Here is a 26,458-nt window from a genome sequence, read left to right as displayed (position 1 = left end):
GAAGTCCAATCCCTCCTCAAACCCCACCCTCTCCATGCTCCACCCCTCATTATTGTCTGTGATTTTGAACCAATATTATCAGAGATAGATACTATAAATGAGACTAAAAGACCAATTTGAAAGTCAGTTTTATTGGTTCTACAGTTAGTGTATGTTATTTAGCTGTGGATTCACACTGATGTCTCTTTATTTGTGGGAATGGCATTGTCATGAGTCAGCCGGGGCTCAGAAATAGTGAGGACTCTTCAGAAGAGGACACTTCAAAGAAAAGGAACCCTATGTAGCTAACTTTGAGTTGACAGAAACTGACCTGCAGGGAAATGAGCTGCAGGCTTGTCAGGATTCACAATCAACAGCTAATGCAGAGCCTCCGACATCCTCCAGCCCAGGTTCAGGAGATGAACCTCAGTTGGCTGTTCCCAAATCACTAGTATTGCCTACACACTTAGAGCACCACAAATGAAGGCTGAGAACAAAGCTGCAGACAAGATGGCAACGTATGTCTCCTGGCACAGCACCAGCTGCTTGCTGATACCATAGATGAGTAGTTGCAAGATTGCTTCTGAGCAGCTGGCTACAAGCCTCACCCTTAGATGTGTGGCTATACAACCAGCCAAGAGGATTTTAAGCATGGACACAACACTTAAAATAGAAGCTAAGCCACCGACTCTGCCTTGCCTGATTCTTGGAATCTGACCTTCGACTGAGCAACCCTGCTTTCCTGGCCTCTGGCACCTGATACTCGAAGCCTGCAAGCCAGTACAGGGACCTTGTGAGGTAATGGTTCCACGATAGGGCTGGGGGCTCTTCCTGTAAGCACTGGCATCTGCACTTGGGGGGCGGGAACAAGGTGAAGTGGCTACCAATGGCTTGTTCATCCTTAGTGTTTTGGTGGCCCCCATCTTGTGCTCCGGTGCCATTGTCCATTCCCTCCAGGTGATTGCATACGGCACTTTCCCCCCTGGGCCAACCTCATGTCCGGACTTGTGTTGTGAGAGCAAGTCCATCAGCACCTGCAGGGCTATCTGCTCCTGTGAATTTGTATGGCCATCTAAGGGGACACCCAGCACTCTGGCTAGTGGCTCACACCAAAGGCTCTGTTGCATGGGGAGGACATAGGACTCTGTGCTGCACACCCTACTTCAGGGATTGTGGGACAACATCCTTGATTTATAGAGAGAGATGATTGGGTGCTGGAAAGGGGTGCAGCTATAATGAAGAAGGGTGCTGATTGGATGCGCACTTGGTTAACATCCTGTACTGCTTGTATCCTCATGGTCATGGCGGCATGGGGGATTGTGTTATTCAGCCTATCATGGGCATCAATGGGCTTTGCTGCCATTTTTACGAGCACAACTTTGCACCTATTCTGGGAGGGAATCTCCACCCTGAAAACAGTTTGAGAGCAGCCTGATTGGGGACATGCCCCCTGGAACACCAACATCTACATTATTGTAGGGGTACGTGCTGACAGTCCACCATCATGCAACCACAATGCCTCTGTGTTAGTGGAACTGCATGGTGTAGTGCTGCTCATGCCCTGCACTGGCATAAATGGCTCTAACACTAACATAAATCCCAGTTATGCTGGCATAGGGGTCAGTCAGCTCCTTGGACTCACAGCATCCACCCTTAGGATTCTGCTAAGTTCTAATCCTCATAGAATCTGGGCCATGTTCAGCATTAAAAGGCAGTGTGGTATCAATAGCATCAAGCCATCTTTACTCTAAAACTGCAAATTATACTAACTGCTGACATACGGTTTCTCTAACAACCAGTAAGGAAACTGTTATGTCAATTACAGAGCAGAAAGCAGGTTGCTCCCTTTTGGAATCCTAGTGGAGTTAACTAAATGTGGAGAATGCCAATATCTCTATCTCTAGATTATCATAATATCCTGGTATTTACTGTTTCTTCAAAGACAATCCCATTTTTAAAAACAGCAAAACGTCCAATAATTAATTATATTGATCAAATTAAGTAGGAAAGGTTTTTACTAAGAACTCCAGTTGTGTTTAATCAAAAAAGACTATAAAGGCAGCAAAAATTGAAAGGCAGACATCTGAAGTTTCAGAGAGGTCAATAAAAGATATAAAATGAAATGCTACAATTTATGAAAGGCTACTATTTTTACAACAAAGAAATTGATGTAAAATAAGTTTCTGACTTAAGATTGTTATTTTGAACAATTAAATATTTAAAGTATTTTATTAGCTTTAAAGGAATCAAACCTAGTTTATGTTGATCATGTTGATCTTATAAAATCTCAGAAGAAAAAATAATTTTAGTTCTATTAAAACAGGTAAGTGAGAATTATACAATTCATTAAAATGCTTTAGCCTTTTAGAACACAGGAAATTAATTTCAAAGAATACTGTTATAAGCTGTAAAGAGCAACATTACAAACATATTTATTACTTATGGTATCACTACATTTTGTAAACTATAGGCAATTTGTTATCTGTTTCCTTAAAACCAGATGTGAGTCCAAAATACCATCAAACTCCATTAAATGCACATCCCATTTTTTCTCTGTAAATATCCCTTAAGAGAGCAAAGAAACTATCCAGTTGAAAATATTCTCTGCTGTTATCACACAGCCATTAGCTGGATCAAATAATTTCCATAAATTGTTTATTGCTGGTAAAGTGATGTCAAATGGGATCTGCAAAACAAAAAAAAACCACCATAAGTTAAGCAAAACAAATTATCTTAACAGAATGTGTAATGAACACTGTGCAAATGTGTAATGAATACTGCAGGTTCAAACCCAAGACAGGCCCTGTGAAGAATATTGTCATTAGTCAGCAGCTAAAACAAGAGGGGAAGACACCTGCCCCTGTGTGGATGAATGAGCTTAAAAGGAAAGGAAGGACCAGCAAACCGTCAGGAAGGTATCAGTGGCAAGCAGCTCCTGAGAAGGACAATAGCAATGTAGTTATCACCATAGCATGAGCAAAGATTCCTATGGAAGCCTATTCTACCTACACTAGAGCATCCCCCCACACACACACACAGCTTGGAAAGAGCCAGGAAACTATCCAATATGCAATGGTCAGCGCAATCCTGGGGGTTGAGGGAACTGCTCTGCAAGCCAACTTACCCATACGTCACTACAAGTCCCAGTTATGTCAGCATAAGTCCAATTACATTGATGTAAATGGCACTTATGGCAACACAGGGCTGCCTGGTGCCCCATTGCTTGTGGGCACAATGGAGGGGTACAGTGACTGCCACTGTAACAGAGGCATATGCCATTAGTTTGCTTCCTGAGCCCTTTCAGCCGGGGAACACCCCCTGTGAAGGGTGGAAAGTTACAGCAACAAAAAAGTGGCATAGTCCATAGGCTTGCATGGATAGTGAAAATAAAGTCATCCCCCACTGCTCAATCCCCACCCATTAGCCTTGGAAGACCCCAGGATGCCAACTGTGGGCTCAACCAACCCCCACTCGTGGGCATTCGATGAAATTGCTGAGCAGACAGGTTAAAATGGATAAAAGGAAGTACTTCTTCACCCAAAGGGTGATTAACATGTGGAATTCACTGCCACAGGAGGTGGTGGCGGCCACAAGCATAGCCACCTTCAAGAGGGGTTTAGATAAAAATATGGAGCAGAGGTCCATCAGTGGCTATTAGCCACAGTGTGTGTGTATATATAAAAATTTTTGCCACTGTGACACAGAGTGTTGGACTAGATGGGCCATTGGCCTGATCCAACATGGCTTCTCTTATGTTCTTATGTTCACCCTCCCTGGGGCAGCCAAGCCCCCTCTCCAGCACCCAATCATGCCCCCTCCCATCCTACAAAAACTTCCACTAGGGCATCGTGCAACTCATTAGGCAAGACATGCAGCGTGCGACTCTGTCTCAGAGCTCCCTGTCATGCAGACTTAGAATGAGGGGTGGGTGATGCATAGAAAGGGCACTTAGCACTACAGGGCAAGCACTGATATCCAAGGAGGAGAGTGAAGTTTGTACTTACGTGGCTAACTTCTCCCATTTCAGAACCCTAACAGGCACCCCCACCTACAGAGGCTTGGCTTACAGAGGCACCCCTGCACTGACAGGTAAGCATGAGCAAGCATCCTAAACCTGCTCCCCCTCCCCCCTCACTTGAGGTGAGCACCATAACAGTGTCTCCTGCACTCAAGCCCAGCATTGGCATGGGGTGTTTCAAGTTGCTGCCACACGGCATCATGGCCCCCTGACATGCCATGGGAATACTGCCCTGGATAGTTTGCCATAAGACTTGGTAGTACACAGGGTGTGCCCATGGTTGGGGGGATCTGGCAGCTGCTCTGTTGCTTGTGGTGCACCCACTTGGTGAGTGCCCCTTTAAACCATTTCCTTGCCAATTCAAAGCTTTCAACTGGAACTCTTGTGGGGAAAAGATTGTAAGCTATCTGGGAGCACTTCGACACAGGACAGGTGATTGTGTTCCATCATGCGTCTCAAGGGGGTTTGTGGTGAGTTCCCCCCAACCCTGAGCTGTATTTGCAAACCCTGTCAGGACAAGACAGCCATGGCTGAGACTGCCATGAAACTCATGACAGGTTGCAATGATTCTGTTGCAGGTGGAAATTCAACAGAGAAGCATGTGGGTGTGTCAAGTTCCCCCCCCCCCCCCCTCCATGCACTCAGCTCAGTCAACTGTTCCAGCCCTCCACTTGCAGCAGAGCTTTGCACACAGCACATCTTTCCAAGTTCCACCTGGGATCACTTGCCACTTTGGCTCATGCCAAGCCGGGTGCCTTAAGTCCCCAGAGTGAAAGTGGATGAAGTCATCATCCCTTGCCATGAATTCCAGTGAAATAAATACAGGTTGCTTACCTGTAACTGATGATCTTCGAGTGGTCATCTGTGCATTCACACGCATGAGATGAAACACCAGCGCTGATCCCTGAGTTCGGGATTTTTGACATGCCTGCATCCCATGAGCACACACAGAAACCCTACTGCGCATGCTCCCAGGATGGTGTGGAGATCCTGCCAGTTCCTTCTGACCTCAGCCAGTCAAAAAGAAAGTGTCCAGCAGCAGAGGGGAAGGAGGGTGGGTGTTGTGAATGCACAGATGACCAAAAGATCATCAGTTACAGGTAAGCAAACTGTGTATCTTCTTCGTGGTCTCTGTGCTTCACACCCATGGGAGATTAGCAAGCTAGGATTACCTGGAGGCGGGAGCTGTTGGTCACACTGAATGAACAGATTGAAGAACCAAATTGCCCAGCTGCGCTTTATGATGCCTCCTGACGTCAGGGGCATAATGTCTCATGAAAGCGTGAGGAGACGCCCATGTAGCTGCTTTGTAGATGTCAGCTAAGGAAGCGCCTCTAAAAAAGGCAGTCGAAGTGGCCATCGCCCTGGTAGAATGGGCATGGATGGGTCCTGGCAAAGGCTGCTTCGCCAAAAGGTAACACAGTTTGATTGCCTCTGAGATCCATTTGGAAAGTCTCTGAGCCGATATTTTGCACCCCAACTGCGGAGGCACATAAGAGACAAATAGGTGGGGATCCTGGCGAAAGCACTTTGTACGATGCAGGTGAAGAGTAGTGCGCGCTTAACATCAAGGGAGTGTAACCGTCTCTCCTCTGCTGAAGAGGGAGAGGGGTAGAATGTGGGAAGAACAACCTCCAAATCCAGATGAAAGCTTGCCATCACCTTAGAGATGAAGGAAACATCCGGTGCCAGGGACACTCCATTGTCACGGAATTTTGGGTTGGGTCTCTTATGAAATGGGCAAACACCTTTGGGTTGGCCCTCCTTATGATCCTAACCATTTACTTCATGATCTTAAACATACTCTTAAATATGCTCTTTATGAAATTGGCTACAGGAACGCTTTCTGAAAGTAGCCATTCTCTTATTAAATGAGCACTAAGCTCTTCAAAGACCTTAGAAGCCTCTATATTTCTCTATGAGTTTTGACTGCAGTTATAGCATTTGGCCACCAGAGGTTTCAGTCAGCATCATGGAGCCTCTATGGAAGGCCAGATGGGGTAATTGGGTACAAGGTCAACCACTATGGCAGCCACTGGAATAAAACCAGAAACTAGGTTTAGGGAACTGGTTGCCTGAGGCGTTCCCAGCCATTATTGTTTATTGTTGATAGTTGGACGTAAAATTATTTACTGATGAATGACACAAGAAGCTGTGTGTATGGGGTATGGGGTATGAGGTATGGATTTTTTGGCTCACGCTGCTGATCTGGACCAGAGGGTAGCAAGACTGCCTCTGTGTCAGATTATGCCACACTAATTTGGACTTAGAATCTTGGGCTGCTTTGCAGAGACAATTCTTCTGCTGAACAGCCTAAGAGAGGAAACAGCCTTTGCTGATTTAAACCACCTTTGGTTTGAGATCTCAAACACAGAAAAAATGTTCAGACTTAGAATCTAGATCATAGCATCTACTAAGACGTGGGACTTTGATTGTAAATGGGAAAATGTAACTAATAGGGGAAGTTTTCATTATAGTTTTCATTATTGCTTTATTGTATTTTATGCTTTATGTTCTAACTGTGTAAACTGTTTTGCTTTTCTACCCATATATTTTAAACCTTCTAAAGGAGTCTTTAGTCTAAAGGAGCAACTGCACTAATGTAATCTCTTGTCTGCCTTTCTAACTGTATATGAAGCCTTCTGCGCAAAGGAGAAACTTGGAGTCTAATAAACTGTTTTTGCTTTGAGAAGCCTGGAGTCAGATAAAGTTTATCTACGAGGTCTTAAAATTTACTAGTGAGTATGTAGTAGCCTTCTGGTAACTGCAGGTTGCTTTGGTAACTGCAGGTTTTGATTTTGGTGTTTTATATTGTTGGGGGTACAATAGAAATCCTCCAACATCCATCAGCATGGAAAGTGACGTAAGGAGGGTCACAACGGAGAGCTACCAACTCTCCCACTCTCCTAGCTGAAGTGATGGTGAACAGCAGGGAGGTCTTCCACGAGAGAAGATGCAATGGACACGTAGCTAGAGGTTCAAAGGGCCTTCTTGTGAGCCGGTCCAGCACTAATGGAAGGTCCCAGGAAAAAAGGGATTGCCCTTGAAGGAGGGTATAGCCTAAGCAAACCCTTCAGGGAATGTTTTGTGTGCTCGTGCAGGAACACCGACTTGCCCTCCTGCAGATCATGGTGCACTAAGATGGCTGCCAAATAAACTCTGATGGAGTGGTTGAGGCCAGCATCCACTAAGGTTAACAGAAACTCAAAGACTAGTTCTAGTTCTGCACTGTGAGCTGGTACACCCCACTCTCTTAAGAAGGCAGTAAATTAAGACCATTTGCTGCTGTAAGAACAGCGTGTCGAACGCTTTCTACTATTCAGCAATACATGTCTGATTCTGCCGGAGAAAGCTGGAAGTTGATCCTCCAGGCTGTCAGCTTCAGATGGGGTATTTCGTGATGAAACAGGGAGCCTCCTCAAGCTAGCAGGAGGTCTTGTTCTGGAGGAAACATGAGGTACTGATCCTTCCCCAGTGCCAGGTGGATCAGAAACCAGTTCTGTCTGGGTCACCAGGGAGTGATCAAGATGCATTCCGAACTCTCCCTCATCAGCTTGTGAAGCCCCTGGTGAGGAGAGGTAGCGGGCGAAAGGGGTACAGGAATTTGCCTGCCCATGGTAGCAGTAGGCTGTCCCCTAGGGATCTAGGCCCCTTCCTCCCTCTGGAGCAATACCAGCTGCACTTGCGATTCTCCAGTGTGGCAAAAGCATCGATAGATGGGTGTCACCAGCGACTGAAAACAGAAGTGAGGTATCTCCGGTTCATCTCCCACTCGTGAGAGGGCTGCTGCCCCCCTGCTTAAAGAGTCCGCCTGAACATTGAGCTCTCCCGGCAAGTGCATGGCTACCACAAAGATCTTTGCCCAAATGCAATCTTCCCATAGACTCATGGCCAGTGAGCACAGCTTCCGTGACACTGTACCCCCTTGTTGATTGACATAGCTCATGGCAGTTGTGTTGTCAAGACAGTGTGCGTTTGCAATAAAAAAGGCCAACGCCATGCTGGGAATTATTAGGAAGGGAATTAAAAACAAATCAGCCAGTATCATAATGCCCCTGTATAAATCGATGGTGCGGTCTCATTTGGAGTACTGTGTGCAGTTCTGGTCGCCGCACCTCAAAAAGGATATTATAGCATTGGAGAAAGTCCAGAAAAGGGCAACTAGAATGATTAAAGGGCTGGAACACTTTCCCTATGAAAAAAGGTTGAAATGCTTGGGGCTCTTTAGCTTGGAGAAACGTCGACTGTGGGGTGACATGACAGAGGTTTACAAGATAATGCATGGTATGGAGAAAGTAGAGAAAGAAGTACTTTTCTCCCTTTCTCACAATACAAGAACTCATGGGCATTCGATGAAATTGCTGAGCAGACAGGTTAAAATGGATAAAAGGAAGTACTTCTTCACCCAAAGGGTGATTAACATGTGGAATTCACTGCCACAGGAGGTGGTGGCGGCCACAAGCATAGCCACCTTCAAGAGGGGTTAAAATATGGAGCAGAGGTCCATCAGTGGCTATTAGCCACAGTGTGTGTGTGTATATATATATATATATACACACACACACACACACAGAGGCAGTTTGGTGTAGTGGTTAAGTGTGCGGACTCTTATCTGGGAGAACCAGGTTTGATTCCCCACTCCTCCACTTGCACCTGCTGGAATGGCCTTGGGTCAGCCATAGCTCTGGCAGAGGTTGTCCTTGAAAGGGCAGCTGCTGTGAGAGCCCTCTCCAGCCCCACCCACCTCACAGGGTGTCTGTTGTGGGGGAGGAAGGTAAAGGAGATTGTGAGCCGCTCTGAGACTCTTCGGAGTGGAGAGTGGGATATAAATCCAATATCATCTTCTTCTTCTTCTTTTTGGCCACTGTGTGACACAGAGTGTTTGACTGGATGGGCCATTGGCCTGATCTAACATGGCTTCTCTTATGTTCTTATGTCTGTCAGAACTGCTGCTGTCCGATTCTCTAGTAAGGGCCTGAACGAACTGAGGGCCAGCTTGATTGCCGTCAGCTCCAAGTAGTTTATGTGATGCTGAGCAAAGGATGGGGTCCAGGGACCTCCAATGTTCATTTCGCCCAAGTGTGCTCCCCACCCCCACAGAGAGGCATCCGTCACAACCATCTCTGAAGGGGACGGCAGCTGAAACGGGGCCCCTTGGCAAAGGTTGTCTCTCACTTTCCACCAGTCCAGCGAGCGAAGAACCAGTGTGGGAATGGGTAGAGATCTCCTTTGAGAGTCCACCAATGGATTGAAGTGCTTGAGGAACTACAATTGTAAGGCCCTCATCCGCAACTTTGCAAACAGGAGGACGTTTGTTGTAGCCACCATCAGTCCTAAGAGATGCTGGATTTGCAGCATTGTCCCCATCTTCTGAGACTGCAGACAGGAAATCAGAGCTATAATATCCGAGGCCCTGCCTTCTGGAAGTATAGCCAAGTGTAGAGTGGTGTCCAAAATTGCCCTGATGAACTATACCCTTCTTGACTGTGTCAGATGTGACTTTTTTGTATTCACCTGCAGGCCTAGATCTTGCAACAATCTTGGAGTCAGTGGAAGATGAGTGAGAAGCTGAGACCTGGAGTTGGCTACAACCAGCCAGTCGTCTATATACAGGAAGACAACCACGCCCTGGAGGTGCAGGTAGGCGGCTACAACCACCATTGTCTTTGTAAAAACTCTGGGGGGTGTAGAAAGCCCAAACGGGAGGGTCTTGTATTGACAGTGGTTTTGACCTATTGCAAACTAGAGAAATTACCTTTGACCAGGTAGGATGCTGATGCGGAAGTACACATCCTTCAGATCCAATATGGCCATCCAGTCCCCTTCCTTGATCAGCAGCAGAATATTCTGCAACATGAGCATTCTGAACTTCTGGTAGGAGATGAAGATGTTCAGGCCCCTCAGGTCCATAATTGGGCGGAGCCCACCATCCCTCTTGGGGACTGCAAAATACCAGGAATAGAATTCCTTGTAATCTGAGATGAGATGGGACTAGTTCTATTGCCTGCTTGGTTAAGAGGTTCTGTACTTCCTCTAGTAGAACCTGTGTAGGGTGAGTGATTACCAATTTTGAACGTGGGGGAAGCTGAACAAATTCTATCGCATAACCCTCCTCTATTATAGACAAAACCCATCTGTCGGTGGTAATTTGCCTCCATACTGGTAGAAAACTGTGGAGGCGGGTAGGGCCAGAGGAGGGGGGGGGGAAGGGTGGATGGCCTGGAGGCCAAAGTCAAAGATCCTGTTTAGGGTTTCTGGAGCCCTTGGGTTTAGAAGGGTGTGGAGCTGAAGAGGTACATTTTGATTTACCCCCTGAGGAGTACGGGCTCTTATTATCATGTCGTGGAGTGTGTGGCTTTCATGACCTTTCCAGTGACTTGGAGAGCTATGGCTTCTTAAGCCACTGCCTGGAACCTGGATAAGGTCTATTGGGACAAGACGAGGACGGGACTCCCATGTTCTGAGAGGTTTTGATGCTCTTATCTATCTCTTGAAGAACTGTGGATGTTAAGGTCTTAGCCATGGTATCCACCATATCCTTCGATGCTGTCAGCTGTTGTTTCACTAGAAGCAGACCTTCCTTCTGCAGTTTCTTAGCCAAGGCCCGCTTCTTGTCAGGTAAGGAAACTAAGATCAGAGAAAGCTGCTCCCACAGGGAGTATTGATACCTGGCCATACAAGCAGACTAGTTTGAGATTTTAATGTCTAGGACACCAACAGAGTAGAAGCGTCTGCCAAAGCTGTCCAGTCTCTTATCCTCCTTATCGGGAGGTGTAGAGTGCTCCCCACCCCCACAGAGAGGCATCCGTCACAACCATCTCTGAAGGGGACGGCAGCTGAAACGGGGCCCCTTGGCAAAGGTTGTCTCTCACTTTCCACCAGTCCAGCGAGCGAAGAACAGAGTTTGGTTGTGGGTGAGTAAATAGAAATTCTGCACCTTGTTCCTGGACTTTGTACATATAAGTCCATTCTCCTAGAGGAGATAGGGGTCGAGGCAGGCTTTGCCCACAGTTCCTTGATGGCTTGCTGGACGACCTTAGTTACAGGTAACGCTATTGGAGTTGAGGTATCCCCTTGCATTATGTCAAACACCGTGTCGTCTATAATGGGTTGAGGTTGGAAAGCGGATAAGGAAAGAGCTTGTGCCATTTGTTTAACCAGCTCCTCACATGACTTCAGGTCCTCCAAAGGCAAAATGGGGAGGCCCTCCACTGTTCGTTGGTCTGGAGGGTGTTCCAAGTGACATTCATCATCGGACTCTGGAGCCGATTGGGAAGAGGAGTCACTACCATCCAGGTGCTCAGGCAGGCGTGGTGCATCTGGGATGTGCTCCGGGCTCTGGCGTGCTAGACTGGTGAGTGCTGTCTTTCAGTTGCGACTCCGGCATCAATGTCAAGGTCAAGGGTTTCCTCGGTGGTGAGTGATGAGAAACTCTGGACCGATGGGAACCTTCCAAACACTGATCCCATTCAGGATTGTAAGGGGGGGTACCATGGATATGGTGACTGATATGGAGAGCCCACAAAGGGATAGGGCCAAGGCCGTGGGTTCCAGTTCAGTGGCGGCAAAAGTGATCAGGTTGCTCTTGTCTATTCTGCTGCTTGGTGAGTTGGACAACTGGCGCCGATTTGTCTTTTGGACATGGGGTGTCAGTCTCCGATGGTGAGGTAGAATCGTTGCCCCCATGCGATGCAGCCTTTGAAGAAACCAATCGCTGTGTGAGATCGATTTCAAGGTCAGAGCCTGAGAGTGAAATTGGTTGTGTATCACTCGGTCCTGAGGGGCTTTTCGATCGTGCTGGCAAGGCCAGAAGCAGTTTTGGTGGCAACGTCTGTATGATCATCGGGTCCGAGGGCCTCTTTGGCAGCGGAGAAGGAGTTTGTTGTTCCGAGTGCTTGCGCTTCTCCTTCTTCCATTTCTTTGGCTCCTGGGAATGATGGGCTCCCTCCTCTCTGGCTTTCTTTGCCGGGGTAGAGGATTTGGAAGCAGACACCGAGCCCGCACGCTGGGGGGGGGGGGCGTCAGTGTTGAAAGGCTGTGTTGATCGACTTGCTGTCAATGGTGATGTTGCGGTGGCTGCCGCAGCTGCGGTTGCTGCCGATGTCAAGGCTGACATCTGTGGAGTTAGGGCTGACTTGAGGAGGGCTGCTGAAACTAGCTGTTCTGTTTTTCCTGGTCTGCTTCAAAAATTTGGAGCAGTGATGACAGGATTCCACCCTATGTCCCTCTCCCAGACACAGCAGGCAGAGGGAATGTCCGTCCGGGGGTGGAATTTTACTCCCGCAGTGATGACAGCGCTTGAAAAACCCCCAGCGCTTTTCCATAGAAAAAGTTCAGGAGGGTGGTGGGGAGACGGGGGCCCCCGAAGGGTTGGAAAAGCACTAACAGTCTCTCTCTCTCTCTCTCTTTTTTTTGTTTAGGAACGAAGAAAGAAAAACACAATAAAAAACAGAAAGGCAGACGGGGTAAGTACCAACCGGAGAAGCCGAAACGTGACTGTCCGCACCGTCCCAGAAGCATGCGCAGTGGGGCTTCTGCACATGCTCACAGGATGCAGGCACATCAAAAATCCCAGACTTGGGTACTACCGATCCCATGGGTGTGAAGCACAGAGACAACTCTGTTTCTGCTGCTTGGTTTCTGCTACATAATCAGAGCTCTACATCCTGCCCCATTCCACTCCCTCTCCACTCCATCTCCCACTCTTCCTGTGGGCTTTCCGAGGGAATGTCTAAGAGGGCTCACTCGCCTTGCAGGCTTCTGAGTGCAGGGAGAGATGCCAGAGGGTGGTCTGGGCGAATGAGCCACCTCATCGCACTGGCTAGAGCATGAGGCTGGACTGGGGAGTCCCAGAGTCCATTCCCCACTCGTACCATGGAAGTGAGGTGGGTGGCCAGATGAACACTCTCAGCCTGACCAACCTCATGGGGTTGGTGGGGATATGGAGCAGTGAAAAGTGGAATGATGAAACCTGGGGGGAAAGCACTAATGGAATGAGTGCATGGATGAGGCTCTTCTCCAGCATCCAGGAGGGAAGGCGGCTGTGAAAGCAGCACTGGGTGGGGTGGGGGGGCACTAGTTCTCTGCATCAGTGGCAGAGGGTGCCTCTTTAGCAGGTGGACTCAAATGGGGCTTTTGCCCATGGAACATGCTGGGGGGAGAGAAGAAGGTGCCCCAAAGCTGCATGAGTCTCTGTCAGGGGGCAGAGTAGGAGAGGAAAATGAGGTGCCCTGAACTGCACAAGTCTCTGTCAGGGGGCAGGGTGGGAGGAGAGGATTGGGCTTTCCCAAGCTGCCATACCTCACTCCCAACTGTCACATGTAATAGTACCTGCCCTGAGACTGGCCACTCCTGTTGATCCTAAGTGCCCCTCCCCTCTGCCAGCCCTGCCTCAAGAGTATGCCAAAAGGCCATCCTGCAGTGGAATCACCATGAAGACAGCCTCACAAGGAGCCAGCTACACTCCCCACCCCCCACTGCAACTTGGCCCTTTGGGAGTCAACTAGCAGTGCCTATGTTCAATGTAGGTGTAACTCAGGATTGCTCTGCCCATCTACTTTCTACTTACTTAAGGGTCAGAAAAGGGATATTTATTCTCCAGGAAATAGTGCAGAGGAAGAAGACAATATTGTGGAGTTAAGCAATTCCTGTGGAAAAACCATTAGGGATGTGTTTGAGTTTAGGAAGGACAAGAAATGTCAAGGGTTTTTTTTAAACATCATCCCAGGATATTTCCTGAAGTAATATATCAGATTTACAGTCAGCATGATTTCCTACTCCTTGTCTAAGGAAGGGCAGTAATACTGCAGGCAATAAAGAAATGGAGTAAATAATCATGCCAATACAAATATTTTTGTATTGTATTTGTAGATGTATGTATTTAATAACAAAATGATGATAAAGAAAAACACTATGTAAGATGTATACAATTTCATAAAATGATTTTTAAAAATGATCTCAGTAACTTACCTCAATAATTGATATTTGTTGATTTGGACCAAGAGACAACAAGGATTTGATTTCTGAGAAACACTGTCTGACCAGTTCCTGAATGTATTAAAGAGAACATATGTAATTATTATATGATTTTAAAATATTGGATTTTAAATATTATTTTTGTTCTGACATAATTCCAAGTGCTAGAGCATTAGCCCCTAGGTGCTGAGGATAGTTCCATGAGCCCTGCCATAACACTGCAGCACTTTCCCCATGCCATTCCAGTTGCACATCCCATCCTAGCCTTTTGCACTATGGTGCTTCATTTCTAGACTAGGATATGATCACTCAGTTAGTATGGAAAATGTGTATAAAAGTCCACAATGAACCAAAACAGCTTTAAAAAGTAGTGCTACTTCCATTTAAACCTACTGTACTGGTGACTGGTTGATGGTGCACTTCAAGCCACTCAAAATACAGCTTTTCAGTAATAAAGGCAGTTAGCTATTGTCTGTGCTGTCATAATATCCATCAGGAGAAACGACAGCATGTGCATCATTAATCATTTATTATGATACAGAAGAACAACTGTCACCTGATAAAGGTCTCCTACTTTGAAAATAAATGTCTCCTTGCCTTGGCATTCATCAAGCAGCAGCTATGCAGTAACAATATTGCACATCACAGAAAGGTCTGGGCTGTCTCTTGATTTCTTTGGTAACAAAACTTTATTCGGACTTGATAATAAGACTAGGAAAATGGGGCTGACAAAAAATTAAAATAAGAAATTCTATGCTGCTTTTATGCCATATTTCTGTTTTTAGAAACCAGTGACCATCTCATACCAAGGAAGGCAAATAGTCACTAAATGCATTGCAAAATAATATTTGAATTTAGATTGATAAAATAATATTTGAATTTAGATTGATAAAAGCAGCTCAAGGTACCCTCAGGGAACTGGAGATAAGAACATGCACTCCAGTCTTTACTTGCATGCACACAGCCCTAGCTTGATGTGGAAACAAAGACCAGTACCTACAGTCTATCAAAGAGTACTACAGCTAGCATTTTTGTCTCCATGAACTTTTTATCCAACCCTGAATTTCAATATGATACTGATGTTGGGTATATACTGCACAAATACTTTTGTACAGGATACTTTTTATTGTATCTCAGTAGGATAAGCATTTTAGGAAAGTTTTGTTAGTTTTCAAGTAGTTCTGTTTTCCAGCCATCATGAGACAAATCTGCAGGCAAATTCAGAAGAGAACATTTATTTATTAAAATATTTATATCCTCCCTTTCCCTTGTGGCTCAAGGCAGCTTACAATTTTAAATTAAAACCATCCATAATGCAATAAAATGCACCCCAAGTCCAAGAAAATGCCAGCAGCTTAACTCCTACTAAAAGCCCTAGCAAATATAACAGCCTTATAACACCTTTAAGGACAATGCCCTCCCTGCTCTTCAGGGAGCCCACTCTTGAGCAAAGTCAAAGCCAAGAGAAATGAAGGCCAAGAACTATGCCAGGGTTAACAGTCCGTAAGAATTTAAGGTTCAGGAGCCTCCCTGAGAATGAAGAACTCTGGCAAAGTAATATACATGCTATGATGCTAACAAAGATAAAAGGTATGAGTAAGAAAATACAAGATTATTCAGGTTCTTAAGCGTGGTTAATTGCGCCCTGAAGCAGATAAAGTTGTTACATGTGGGTTTTTAGGTCTCTTCCTAACTTTCAAGTTCACTAAGACACAAAAATAAATGCCAACTCTTGCATCCAAGGACTGTCAATTATGAAAAAAATACGTACCTCAGTTTTTTTATCCATCACCACTCTTGAGATAGTACTACGGGATTCTAATGACACAAAACTGCGTGCTTCATTTGTTAGATGAGAATTCACGGTTGAGTGCATTAGCATTTCAATTTTTTGCTTCAGATTAGACAATTTGTCACGCACAGCAACAACACTAAAATAATAGAATATTGTAAGCACTATAGAATGTTATGCAGATTGGCAATAAAATTTACTTTACTGAGCACCTACAGAACCTTTGGGCTTTTCTCTTTTCATTACCTTCCATATTAGGATGGTTTCCTTAATACCTCTTTACAAACAATGCTGTGGAAGCTGCTGTTCCATGGGTTATGTCCATGGTGCTGAAGTAACAGTTAACGCTCACAATCATATGGGCAAACCACTCCTTGTTTATAATTATTTACTCCACTGTAGGATATTAAGACTCTATCTTTTTTTAATACCATGTTTTTTTCTTTCAATTTAGATTAGGTTTCTCATTAGAAAATCTCTGGACATTTCCATAAAAAGGCTCTTGTACTGGAATAGCAATAGAACAAAGTTAGGAGTCCAGTAGCACTTTTAAGACCAACGTTTTATTCCGAATGTAAGCGTTCGTATGTATGCATACTTCTTCAGACAAGGAATGAGGTACAGTGAGGTTCCGCTACATATAGCTGAATAGCAATATTCCTTCATCTGGTTTTCTAGTAATTTATCCACTCTAGCCTCATAGATGCTACCAATTACACTACTATTTTACATTTTTCAGCATTTTTGACACCTAATACCAAGCCTAATTTTTTTGTTCTGTTTTGTTTTATGTCACTACTACTCAATTTTGCCATCTGTACAGCAGTGACAATCGATCTCCCTTTTGGGTTCCTTCTAGCTGGTATCCAAGGAGCTATCAAGTCTTACACTGAATCTATTGCATCCACCCCAACCACTCTATCCAATTGAAGCCCCTTATGCCCTCAAAAGGCCAATCCTAAAGGTCAAAAAGTGGCGTAATGTAAGAAAACTGAAGCTGGAAAGGAACGCTAAAAATTCTATCCCATGGTTTGAGTACCTCCAATTCAAACATCTGATAGGTTCTTCAACTATACAAAACAAAAGACCTCTTACTAAGTTTGAATGTTGGATATTGTTTATATTAATTATTCCCAATGGGAAAAAATATGAAGATCTCCCACTTATAGATCTACCGTAAATCTCTCAAAGTACAATTGACTGCATACAAAGTTAGGACACACTGGTCTACCACTCTCTGGTGGCTGCACAGGATAAATTCACAAGTTTTCCCTCAATGTCAGAAAGGTTGTGGAGAGACAGGGTCTATGATACATTGTTGGTGGACATGTCCTTTGGTAACACAATTTTGGGGAAAAGCTCTAAATTTATTACTGGATATCAGATTCTTAATAGGCTTGAATTGGCCTTAATTGATCTGTGGGACTCTTCAGTGATAAAAAAAAAAATTGGCAGGAACTAATAATGATACTTCTAATAGTGGCTAAATGGTTATTAGCTTTGTATTGGAAAAAGCCCACCTTGCCATCAATAGACAACAGGTATCTGAAAAAATGGGAAATATTTCTCATGGAAAAAATTGCTGACTCCACATCTCTTTCAGACCCACACTTAGAATATACTGCGGATAACACTATTCCTCAAAGGCATCCAGTCAATTCATTGTACTATGATATTATGACAACTTTGTAATCTTATAGGTAATCCTTTCTTTAGATGGTTCATTGGTTGGTTAGATGCTTTCTCTCCCCAGACAGTAAATCTGTATTTTTCTGTATTGTTTAAAATTGCTATTGTAATATGGATATGTCACTCTAGTCTATGTTTGGTGTAGTGGTTAAGTGCACAGACTCTAATCTGGGAGAACAGGGTTTGATTCCCCACTCCTTCACATGCATCTGCTGATGTGATCTGAGTCAGTCACAAGTTCTCGCAGAGCTGTTCCTCTCAAAAGCAGTTCCTGAGAGAGCTTTCTCAGCTCCACCTGCCTCACAGGGTGTCTGTTGTGGGGAGGGGAAGGGAAAGGAGATTATAAACTGCTCTAAAACTCCTTTTACAGAGCCCTGTGGTGCAGAGTGGTAAAGCTGAAGTACTGCAGTCCGAGCTCTCTGCTCATGACCTGAGTTCGATCCCGGCGGAAGTTGGATTCAGGTAGCCAGCTCAAGGTTGACTCAGCCTTCCATCCTTCTGAGGTCAGTAAAATGAATACCTAGCTTGCTGGGAGGAAAGTGTAGATGAGTGAGGAAGGCAATGGCAAACCACCCCATAAAAAGTCTGCTGTGGAAACGTTGTGATGCAACGTCACCCCAGAGTCAGAAATGACTGGTGCTTGCACAGGGGACTACCTTTACCTTTTAAAAACTCCTTTGGGTAATATAGGATGGGGTATAAATCCAATCTCTTCCTCCTCCTCCTTCTTTGAAATGTTTAATACATGATTTGACTTGGAAAAAAAATAAAGTAGTGAACACAACAGCATGATGGGGATGTGAGAGATGAGGGGAACCACTGACTCCTTTGCATATGTCAAAGTACTTTCCACATGCACATGGGCTCTCTGGATGCCAGCCACTGTTTCCAAACATTGATAAACAGTTATTACATCTATGCAGTTTAACCAATATATTATACAACTGTTCACAGCAAGCATCTAAAAAATGTTCCACCATGTGCAATAAAACATGCAACAAAGACTGAAAAGACTGAGCAAAGTTACCTATTCAGTGGAATCCACAAATAACCACAAAACACATCAGCTGAATGGAAACTTGCGATGCTGATCATTTTGACTGGCTTTATATTGTAAGCATAAACAAATAAAACCTACAGAAAAAAAAGAAATATATACAACATACTTGCTGATTCAAGGATAATATCTTTTTTGTCCATCACATTTTTATAAGCTGTAACTAAATTAAATTATCAAAGTATTACTCAAATATATAAACAACTACAAGTTTGATGCATTACATAACTGAACATGGAAAGCAGTATCTAACAGTCAATATCCAAGCCTTCTGCATTACCACTGCAAGTTTTTGAATGCTGTTGTTTCCTTGCTGGTCCTTTGGCCTATCTACAGTCATTGGAGGAGGGGGCAGCTTTCCATAGGATTGTATCTGGATTGTCAAGGAACTATTCCTAAGAATCTTATTTTAGTTCATTATCCCCTTGAACACCACTGTCCCCCAAACACCTGATTTCATAAACATGGAACACATCTTTAAAGCTAGTGAAATTTAATAATATACATGGATCCCATGCAATTAATTAACTCCAATTAGTACCAAAAAAATTGTAAAACAGATTAATCTTTCCCTGGTTTTACATAAACCATATTTCGTCAAATGTATTCCATTATAGTCTTCACATCCTTTGCTTTCTTAGAAATGGACAATCTTCTTAAGATCTGGGCATGCTTTGAACCAGTTGTTTTCCCTTATACTGATTTCGCCATATACATAATCCTTGTGATATGAAGCACTATGGCAGCAGGGAATTATTACATCATTATACTTTTGCATATTCTCTATTACAGCAGAAAGTTTTCTGTGAAGCTATGTACTGGCACTGCCAACCAAGCCACAATAGAAAGGGCAGATCTAAGGGAGTCCATCAATAATTTATACCAGCACACTTGTGCAAGGCATTTGTAATTGTCTTATTTAAAAAAAAACAGGTTTCCTACCTGTAACTGATGATCTTCGAGTGGTCATCTGTGCAGTCACACTGATGGGATATAGGCGCCCGCGCCGATCTCGATCGGTATTCTTGAAAGCTGCGGATTTCCGCGCCCAGGACCCAGTGCGCATGCGCAGAAGCCCCACCACGCATGCTCACAGGGACCGGAGCGGACATCCCGCCAGTTCCTTCTGACCGCTGCGTAAGCCCTTAGAGATGGACCGGCAGCGGAGGGGAAGGAGGGCGGGTAGTGTGACTGCACAGATGACCACTTGAAGATCATCAGTTACAGGTAGGAAACCTGTTTATCTTCTTTGTGGTCTCTGTGCATCACACTGATGGGAGACTAGCAAGCCAGAGTCCTACCTGGAGGAGGGTGCAACGGTCCATCAGCGAGAAGCCTCTTGAAGCACAGCACGGCCCACTGATGAACGCCTACGCCAGTTCAGGTCCAATGCATAGTGTTTCACAAACGTATGCGAGGAGGACCACGTGGCAGTGTCGCAAATGTCCTTCAACGGCACTCCTCTCATGAAGGCCGCCGAAGCTGCTAGGGCTCTAGTCGAATGCGCCCTGATCTGTCTCGGCAGGGGTTTTTTATTCAGCAAGTAACATAGTCTGATCGTCTCGGTTATCCATTTGGAGATACATTGTGACGAGACTCTGACGCCTTGCGACGTCGGGGAGTAAGAGATAAAGAGTCTAGGGTCCTTGCGACCCGGCCTTACTCTGTGTAAGTAGAAAGAAAGTGCCCTTTTCACGTCCAGCGTGTGGAGCTTCCGTTCCAAGTCCGTACCCGGATCTGGGAAGTATATGGGTAGGCATATTTCTGAGTTCAGGTGGAATGCAGAGGTTACTTTCGGAAGAAAGGTCACATCAGGTCGTAACCATACACCTTCAGTACTAAATTTCAGGTACGGGTCATCACAGCGTAGCGCTGCCAGTTCTCCTACTCTGCGAGCGGAGGTAATGGCTATTAAGAAGGCTGTCTTCCATGATAGCAGTTGTAGGGAACACGTTGCCATGGGCTCAAAGGGTTTCCCTGTTAGTGCGTTCAGCACTCCTGGAAGGTCCCAGGCTGGTGCTGGGTCCCGTACTGCTGGATACAATCTCACAAGACCTCTGAGGAACCGTTTGGTGTCGGGGTGTGAAAACACCGAATAGCCCTCTAGCTGCTCATGGTGAGCTGATATAGCTGCTAAATAGACCCTCACTGAGGATACAGTTAGACCCTTATCAAGTAGCGAGAGTAGGAAGTCCAAGATTAGTGGGAGACCCACTGCTTTAGGCTCCTTGCCCGTCCCGGATACGAATTGGGCAAACCTTGTCCACTTATATTCATAAGACTTCCTAGTGGAAGATTTTCTGCTATTCAGCATGACTTGTATAGCTCTGTCAGACAAACGCGTCACCCCAGATTCCAAGCGGTGAGCTTCAAGTGAGGCACGTTGTGGTGAATCACTCATCCCCCGTGTGACAGCAGAAGGTCCTGGCTCATCGGGAACTGATGAAATATTCCATGAGACAGCTTCAGTACTGGGGAGAACCATTGTTGCCTGGGCCACCATGGCGTGATGAGGATCCCGTGAACAACCCTCGTGATCAGAGGGATTGGTGGGAAGAGGTATACATGTCTGTGCTTCCAGGAGATCAGCAGTCCATCTCCCAGTGACCTCGGGTCTGCACCCCCTCTGCAACAAAAAGTTTTGCATTTCGAGGTATTGCGTGTAGCAAAAACATCCACATCCAGCGTGCCCCATTTCTGAAAAACTGGCTGCAGGAATGTCCAATTGATTTCCCATTTGTGGAGTGTGGATCCTCCACGACTGAGGTAATCTGCACAGGCATTCAGATTGCCCGGTAGATGGGTGGCAATTAGGGTTGTGTCCGATTCCCTGCAGATTTCCCAAATTCTCAGTGCTAGGAGGCATAACTTCCTCGAGACTGTGCCCCCTTGTCTGTTCACGTAAGCTAGAGCTGTGGTGTTGTCTGTCAAGACCGCTATTGTCCTTTCCGCGATCAAGGGTCGGAACGAGAGAATGGCATGATGGAGCCAACAGCTCCAGAAAGTTTATGTGGTAGCGCAGAAGGTCTGGAGGCCATCTGCCCCCCACACACATGTCGTTCATGTGTGCTCCCCATCCCCAAAGGGATGCATCTGTTGTTATGGTCAAGGTCGGGGTCTGTCTGTGGAATGGAGCCCCCTGGAGAAGATTCTCCTTCTCTTGCCACCAAGATAGGGTCAGCAGTACTGCTCTTGGAACAGTAAGCCTGCACGACGGAGGGTCTGTTTGACAGTTGAAGATTCGTAGAAACCACAGTTGCAGTATTCGCATGTGGAACCTGGCAAATCGTAGAACTGCTGTGGTCGCTGCCATCAGGCCCAGAAGGCGTTGGACTTGGACCGCGGTGACTGTAGAGCTTGTTAGAAATACCTGTATTAATGATGTGATGTCTTCCGCCCTCTGTATTGGGAGGAATGCCCTGCAAACTTGTGAGTCCAAGATGGCCCCTATGAATTGCACCTTTTGGGAGGGCTGCAGTGCCGATTTCTTCAGGTTGACTTGCAAGCCTAAATTTCGTAAGAGGGTTAGGGTGATGTCTATTTGTTGTAACAATAGAGGCCTGGAATTCGCCACTATCAGCCAGTCGTCTATATAGGGAAATATAGTAATCCCTTGTAGCCTTAGATGCGCCGCCACTACCACCATGGTCTTTGTAAACACTCTCGGTGCCATGGAGAGGCCGAAGGGTAGGGCCTTGTACTGGTAATGGGCGTTCCCTATGGAGAACCTGAGGAACTTCCTGTGAGCCTGGTGTATTGTTATGTGAAAGTAGGCGTCTTGCAGGTCTAGGGTGGCCATCCAATCCCCTTGGTTGAGTAGGGGTAGGATGTATGGCAGGGAGATCATTCTGAATTTCTGGTGTGGGATGAAGTGATTCAGACCTCGAAGGTCCATGATGGGTCGAAGTCCTTCGTCCCTCTTGGGGATGGTAAAGTATCGGGAGTAGAACCCCTGACCCACTTGGCTGGCTGGGACCAATTCGATTGCATCTTTCTGGAGGAGGGATTGAACCTCTTCTTGTAAAGTGGGGGACGCTGTGGTGTGAATGACGGTAGGAATCGTAGGGTTTTCCTGGAATTCGATTTGATAACCCAGCCGGATTATCGATAGAACCCATTTGTCCGTAGTAATGGCGGACCATGTTTTTGGAAATAGGGGAGAAGCCTGGTAGGGTACTGGTCCCCAGGGGGAGGGGAAAAACAGGGGGAAAGGCAGTCAAAGACCCTGTTTAGATGGCCTGTTCCCTTTCTGCCTGGGAGTCTGGGTCGAAGTCGGTGAGTACTTTGACTTTGGATTGTACGGAGGTTTTGAATAGGTTGTAGAACCCTTTGGTCTCCATTGTTGTTCTGTGGATTGTTTGGGGAACGGTTTCTTGTTCCACGGCTTACTCCAGGTGCGTTTGCCTTGGGATCTGGATGAGATGGGAACGCCTAAATTTCGTGATGTCCGAATACTTTTATCCATCTCTTGCAATACAGAATCTGTATTTGAGCTGAATAAGCCGTTTCCATCAAAAGGGAGATCCTCCACATAAGATTGGGTGTCTGGTTGGAGTGCTGTCGATCTTAGCCAAGAGTGGTGCCTCAGAGTAATTGCTGAGGTGAGGGTTTTTGCAGAGATGTCACCTGCGTGCTTCGCTGAGTTAATCTGTTGCTTAGCCAATGCTATGCCTTCTTTCTGGATTCTTTTCATTATCTGTTTGGTTTGTTCGGAGAGGTCTGGTAGGCCGGACAGCTGCTCCCATAGGGCATATTGATATCGCCCCATGCATGCCCCATAATTTGCGACCTTCACTCCGAGTGAGCCGGCGGTATAAAACCTGCCCAGATTGTCGAGCTTCTTCCCTTCTTTGTCAGGGGGAGAAGCGTGTGTCTTTCGTGCCTTCGAAGAGGAGGCCACCACCACTGAGTTGGGCTTAGGGTGGTTGAATAGAAACTCTGCCGTGGTCTCCTGGACTCGATACATGTGGTCCAGTCTGCGGGAGCTTATCGGGGTCGACGCTGGTTTGTCCCATGACGATTTTGCAGTATGGAGCATAACCGTCGTTAGAGGTAGAGCAACAGCTGTTGAAGTGTCGAGTTGGACGACGTCGAATACGTTGTCGGTCACTACAGGCTTCGGTTGTATCGTCGGTAGCGATAGGGTCTGGGCCATGCGTTTCACTAGGTCCCCATAGGATTTTAGTCTTCCGACGGGGATATAGGCTGCTCTTCGCCCACTTTGTTCGATGACGATGGTTCATCTGGGGAGGAGACGCCCTGTTCTTCTTGGAGTGAGCCCTCCTCTGATCCGGGGGAGCCCTCCCTGGATTCCGAGCGCTCAGAGGAATGTTTGGGGGTCTCTGGAGCCTTCGGTGACTCTGGAGTCTTCGCTTGTTCCGAACTTCGAGCGCGTGGTCTCTTGGGAGATGTAGTGACCGGTGGCTTTGACATCGACGCCGAGGGTGTATGCTTTGGAGCCCGGTACGAAGTGCGGGATCTGCCGGAGGCTTCAGATTGCTGGTCCCAATCTAGTTGTCTCGGGGGAAACCACGGAAACATCGACAGCATCGGGCAGGACCCATATAGGTATTGCCACTGTCTCTGGTCCCAGGACATCGGTGGCAGTGGCTTTTGAAGGGGCGAATGCTCTCTATGGAGGGATCTTTCCTCCCACTCTCGGGATCGGTGTCGATGCCGAGGGCTGTTGTCATGGCCTCTATGAAGGCTTTGCGAGTCATCGCGTCCAAGGCTTCCACGCCGAGGTGTGGTGGAGCGTCCCCTGATTGGGCTGCGGGATCGTTGACGCTTGGGGCTGACCGATGGGTCTCGGTGCGATGTTCGGGACCGAGCGGTATCGTCCACCGTATGTATCTCGGGCGGACTGTCTTCCGTCCCGGATCGTTGGGTCAGGTCTAAATCGCGATCAGAGTCCGAAGAGATGGCGATTTGTGTGGACATCGAGGCCAGCACCGGAGGGCTTAGTCGGCGGCGTGGTGAAGCGAAGAGCTTCAGAGGGGGTACCCTTGCTGCTGATTCCGATGGTGACGTTGGGAGCGAAGTTGCAGCCAACCTATGCTTGTCGGACTTCTTCTCTTTCTTCGCTGCCGAGTAAGATCCCTTCTCCCCCCTTGGCCGTTTTGCAGGAGTGGAGGAGTCCGACTTAGATGTCGAGCCCGGTTTAGTGGGGCGATCGACGTCAGAAGGGTTTTTGTCGGTACCGACCGACTCCAGTGTCGACGGCTTCTGTACTGCCGCTGACATCCTTTTCGGCGATAGCGCTTTTTCCATCAGCGCTGCTGCCAAGCGACCTGCCTGATTCTTCTTAGTCTGGTGGGAAAACTTCGCGCTGTGTGCACACGCGTCAGGGATGTGAGTTTCTCCCAGACAAAAAAGGCAAAGAGCATGCCCGTCAGGAGGGGCGATTTTGCTCCCACAGTTCGCACACCTTTTGAAAAATCCCCACCGCTTTTCCATACGGGGAGATGGAAACTGAGGGGGGGGGGAGGCGGGAAAGGAAGAAACTGAGGGGGAAAACCCCCGAAAAAAAGTTCGCTTTCTTCGCATAAAAGCAGAAGTACAAAGACAATATCTAAGTCCAATTTAAGTCCTATAAAAGTAGTAGGTTAACGCAACTTCCAAGAAAGGATTTCTACCAACCATGCGAAAGATCGACTGATCCAAGCGGCGGTCAGAAGAGAACTGGCGGAATGTCCGCTCCGGTCCCTGTGAGCATGCGTGGTGGGGCTTTTGCGCATGCGCACTGGGTCCTGGGCGCGGAAATCCGCAGCTTTCAAGAATACCGATCGAGATTGGCGCGAGCGCCTATATCCCATCAGTGTGATGCACAGAGACCACGAAGAAGATTATGGAGTTCCTTGATTACTGATGTGCTTTTCGAGTGCCACAAACACCTAGTTTTACAGAACCTTTTATAAGCTACCTTGCTATTGTAAGAACAGGTGACAGAATGGAAGTTTCTGGGAATTACCATGAAACAGGATCTAACATGGGGGGCAAATACTTTAGCGCTAGAGAAAAAGGCCCAGCAACGACTATACTACTTAAGACTCTTAAGATCACTACAACTGTCAGAAAGTCTGCTGATTGCCTTTTATCGTAGTTCCATTGAGAGCATTTTATCTTATTGCCTCTGCGTGTGGTTTGGGAGCTGCACGGAAGCAGAGAGAAGGGTGCTCCAAAGAGTGACGAGAAGAGCACAAAAGATTTGTGGATGTTCTCTCCCCTCATTGGTGGATCTGTATAATATGGCATGTAAAAGGAAGATACAAATGATCCTAAGGGACCATACACATCTGGGCCATTTGCTTTTTGAGATCTTACCGTCAGGTAGACGATATAGAGTGTTGAAGGCTAGGACAAACAGATTTAAGGACAGTTTCTATCCAAGTGCTGTGGTTAAGTTAAATGCAGGGTTATGAAGGATTATCTGTATTAGATGTATTTAATGGTTTAAATGGTTTAAATGGTTTTATGAATGTTTAATGGTTTTATGAATGTTTATTTAATGGTTTAAATGGTTTTATGAATGTTTATCCGTTTTAGATGTATTTAAATGGTTTAATGGTTTCAGATGTATTTAAATGGTTTATGAATATGTGTGTTTGATGTGTTGGTATGTTTGTGGAAGAGCACCTCATTTCGTTGCTCTCTTTTTGTTGAGAACAATGACAATAAATTCATCTATCATCTATCTATCTATCTATTGCAAGTACACAGACAAGTATTGATACTACAATGAGCCTTCAAAAATTAGTACAACAGTAGTAGGACAAATGAAGCAAACCAAATAGAAACATTTGATACATATGAAGTATTATAATAATAATAATAAACTTTTATTTATATCCCGCCCTCCCCGCCAAGGCAGGCTCAGGGCGGCTCACAAGACATGGTGTATACCATAATTACAATAAATACAATTAATGCAATAAAATACAGTTAAAAC

General features: G+C 46.0%; 1 protein-coding gene across 1 annotated transcript in view; it reads right to left on the bottom strand.

The window, feature by feature from the left end:
- Positions 1-1,990: 1,990 nt before the first annotated feature.
- The window catches only part of CFAP54 (cilia and flagella associated protein 54), a 330,085-nt gene continuing 305,617 nt past the window's right edge, over positions 1,991-26,458 (bottom strand). The window contains exons 67-70 of the mRNA XM_060244423.1: positions 18,481-18,587; positions 15,744-15,903; positions 13,967-14,044; positions 1,991-2,665 (exon numbers count right to left, since the gene is read on the bottom strand). Coding sequence (XP_060100406.1) covers positions 2,546-2,665; positions 13,967-14,044; positions 15,744-15,903; positions 18,481-18,587 — 465 coding nt within the window. The 3' untranslated portion in view covers positions 1,991-2,545. The remainder of the gene's footprint in view (positions 2,666-13,966; positions 14,045-15,743; positions 15,904-18,480; positions 18,588-26,458) is intronic.

Source organism: Heteronotia binoei, chromosome 8 (genome assembly GCF_032191835.1).
Source record: "Heteronotia binoei isolate CCM8104 ecotype False Entrance Well chromosome 8, APGP_CSIRO_Hbin_v1, whole genome shotgun sequence".
Lineage (NCBI taxonomy): Eukaryota > Metazoa > Chordata > Lepidosauria > Squamata > Gekkonidae > Heteronotia > Heteronotia binoei.
The sequence above is the reverse complement of the archived record's forward strand: the minus strand, read 5'-3'. Positions and strand labels throughout refer to the sequence as shown.